The sequence below is a fragment of the Sinocyclocheilus anshuiensis genome, unplaced genomic scaffold (assembly GCF_001515605.1).
Source record: "Sinocyclocheilus anshuiensis isolate Anshui unplaced genomic scaffold, SAMN03320099.WGS_v1.1 scaffold235, whole genome shotgun sequence".
NCBI lineage: Eukaryota > Metazoa > Chordata > Actinopteri > Cypriniformes > Cyprinidae > Sinocyclocheilus > Sinocyclocheilus anshuiensis.
The window spans coordinates 1,462,519-1,464,046 of NW_015552562.1; the positions used below are offsets into that span (position 1 = coordinate 1,462,519).

The following is a 1,528-nucleotide window of genomic DNA, read 5'->3' on the forward strand; positions in this document are numbered from 1 at the left end:
CTTGTTTATAATGGGTTTTAATGTTTTTGTCTCGTCACTCCGGGACAAGGCATCACAACATGGTAAGGGGCGTAAAATTTCCTTTACACGCTTGAGGTATTCGGCCAATCACAATGCACTGGATAGCTGGCCAATCAGAGCACACCTCGCTTTTCAGACCATCCACAAGAAGGACTCATCCACACAACTCCATTCGATTAATCAAATTAATTATCAAGCAATTCACATCCTGTGAAGACAAAAGCTGCATGTTCGTAAGCATGTTGTAAGTTTGACACCCCTGATCTAGAGGTTGAGATTTTATATGTGTAGTAATCAGTGCTTGCTCTGTCGTTTGTAGGGGTGATCCTCCCTTACCCACAAGCCAATCTGATATTGGATGTTGTCCTGCTGCTCCTCTTCTTGGGCCTGGAAACCCTCAGACTCTTCTACGGTCAGTGTGATACAATGTTGTTTAGTGTGCTGTACGTTCAAGAAGTAGCTGTAGAATTATTTCCTTCAGAGGACTAAAATCATCTTCATTCAGAAGTCCCCTCTTTGGAGCTGGGTTGTGCAAAACACTTGCCTCCTTTTTATATTCATTGGAGCTGAAATGACAAGAAGAGGAATTTACCGTATTGCAATTCAAAATACATTTCATAATATAAGTACTTGTAATACAGGCACACAACAGATGAATTAGTCTTACACAAAATAATAATATTTTATTTCTTTTTAGTATAATTAAAGTATAATTTAATACTTTATTCACAGTTAATTAATGCTTTCATTCAGGAAGGATGCATTAAATTGATCAAAAATGACAGTAAAGACATTTATAATTTTACAAAAGGTTTCTATTTCAAATAAATGCTTTATATTCATCAAAGGATCCTGAAAAAAATGTATCACGGTTTCCAGCATAACTGTTTTCCACACTTATATTTAATTAAAATATATTAAAATAGAATACAGTTATTTTAAGTTGTAGTAATATTTTGAAATATCATTGCTTTTATTGCAGGTTTTAAAATAGATATATCTTTTTAAAAATATTATCAATGCCATATATACAGTATCTCACAGAAGTGAGTACACCCCTCATATTTTTGTAAATATTTTATTATATCTTTTCATGTGACAACACTGAAGAAATGACACTTTGCTACAATGTAAAGTAGTGAGTGTACAGCTTGTATAACAGTGTAAATTTGCTGTCCCCTCAAACTAACTCAACACACAGCCATTAATGTCTAAACCGCTGGCCACAAAAGTGAGTACACCCCTAAGTGAAAATGTCCAAATTGCGCCCAAAGTGTCAATATTTTGTGCGCCCACCATTATTTTCCGGCACTGCCTTAACCCTCTTGGGCATGGAGTTCACCAGAGCTTCACAGGTTGCCACTGGAGTCCTCTTCCACTCCTCCATGATGACATCACAGAGCTGGTGGATGTTAGAGACCTTGAGATGCTCAATAGGGTTTAGGTCTGGAGACATGCTTGGCCAATCCATCACCTTTACCCTCAGCTTCTTTAGCAAGACAGTGGT

General features: G+C 36.9%; 1 protein-coding gene across 1 annotated transcript in view; it reads left to right on the plus strand.

Annotated features, from left to right (window-relative positions):
- tmem216 (transmembrane protein 216) overlaps window positions 1-1,528 on the plus strand; it is a 7,159-nt gene that overhangs the window by 3,042 nt on the left and 2,589 nt on the right. The window contains 1 exon segment of the mRNA XM_016455391.1: window positions 341-433. Coding sequence (XP_016310877.1) covers window positions 341-433 — 93 coding nt within the window.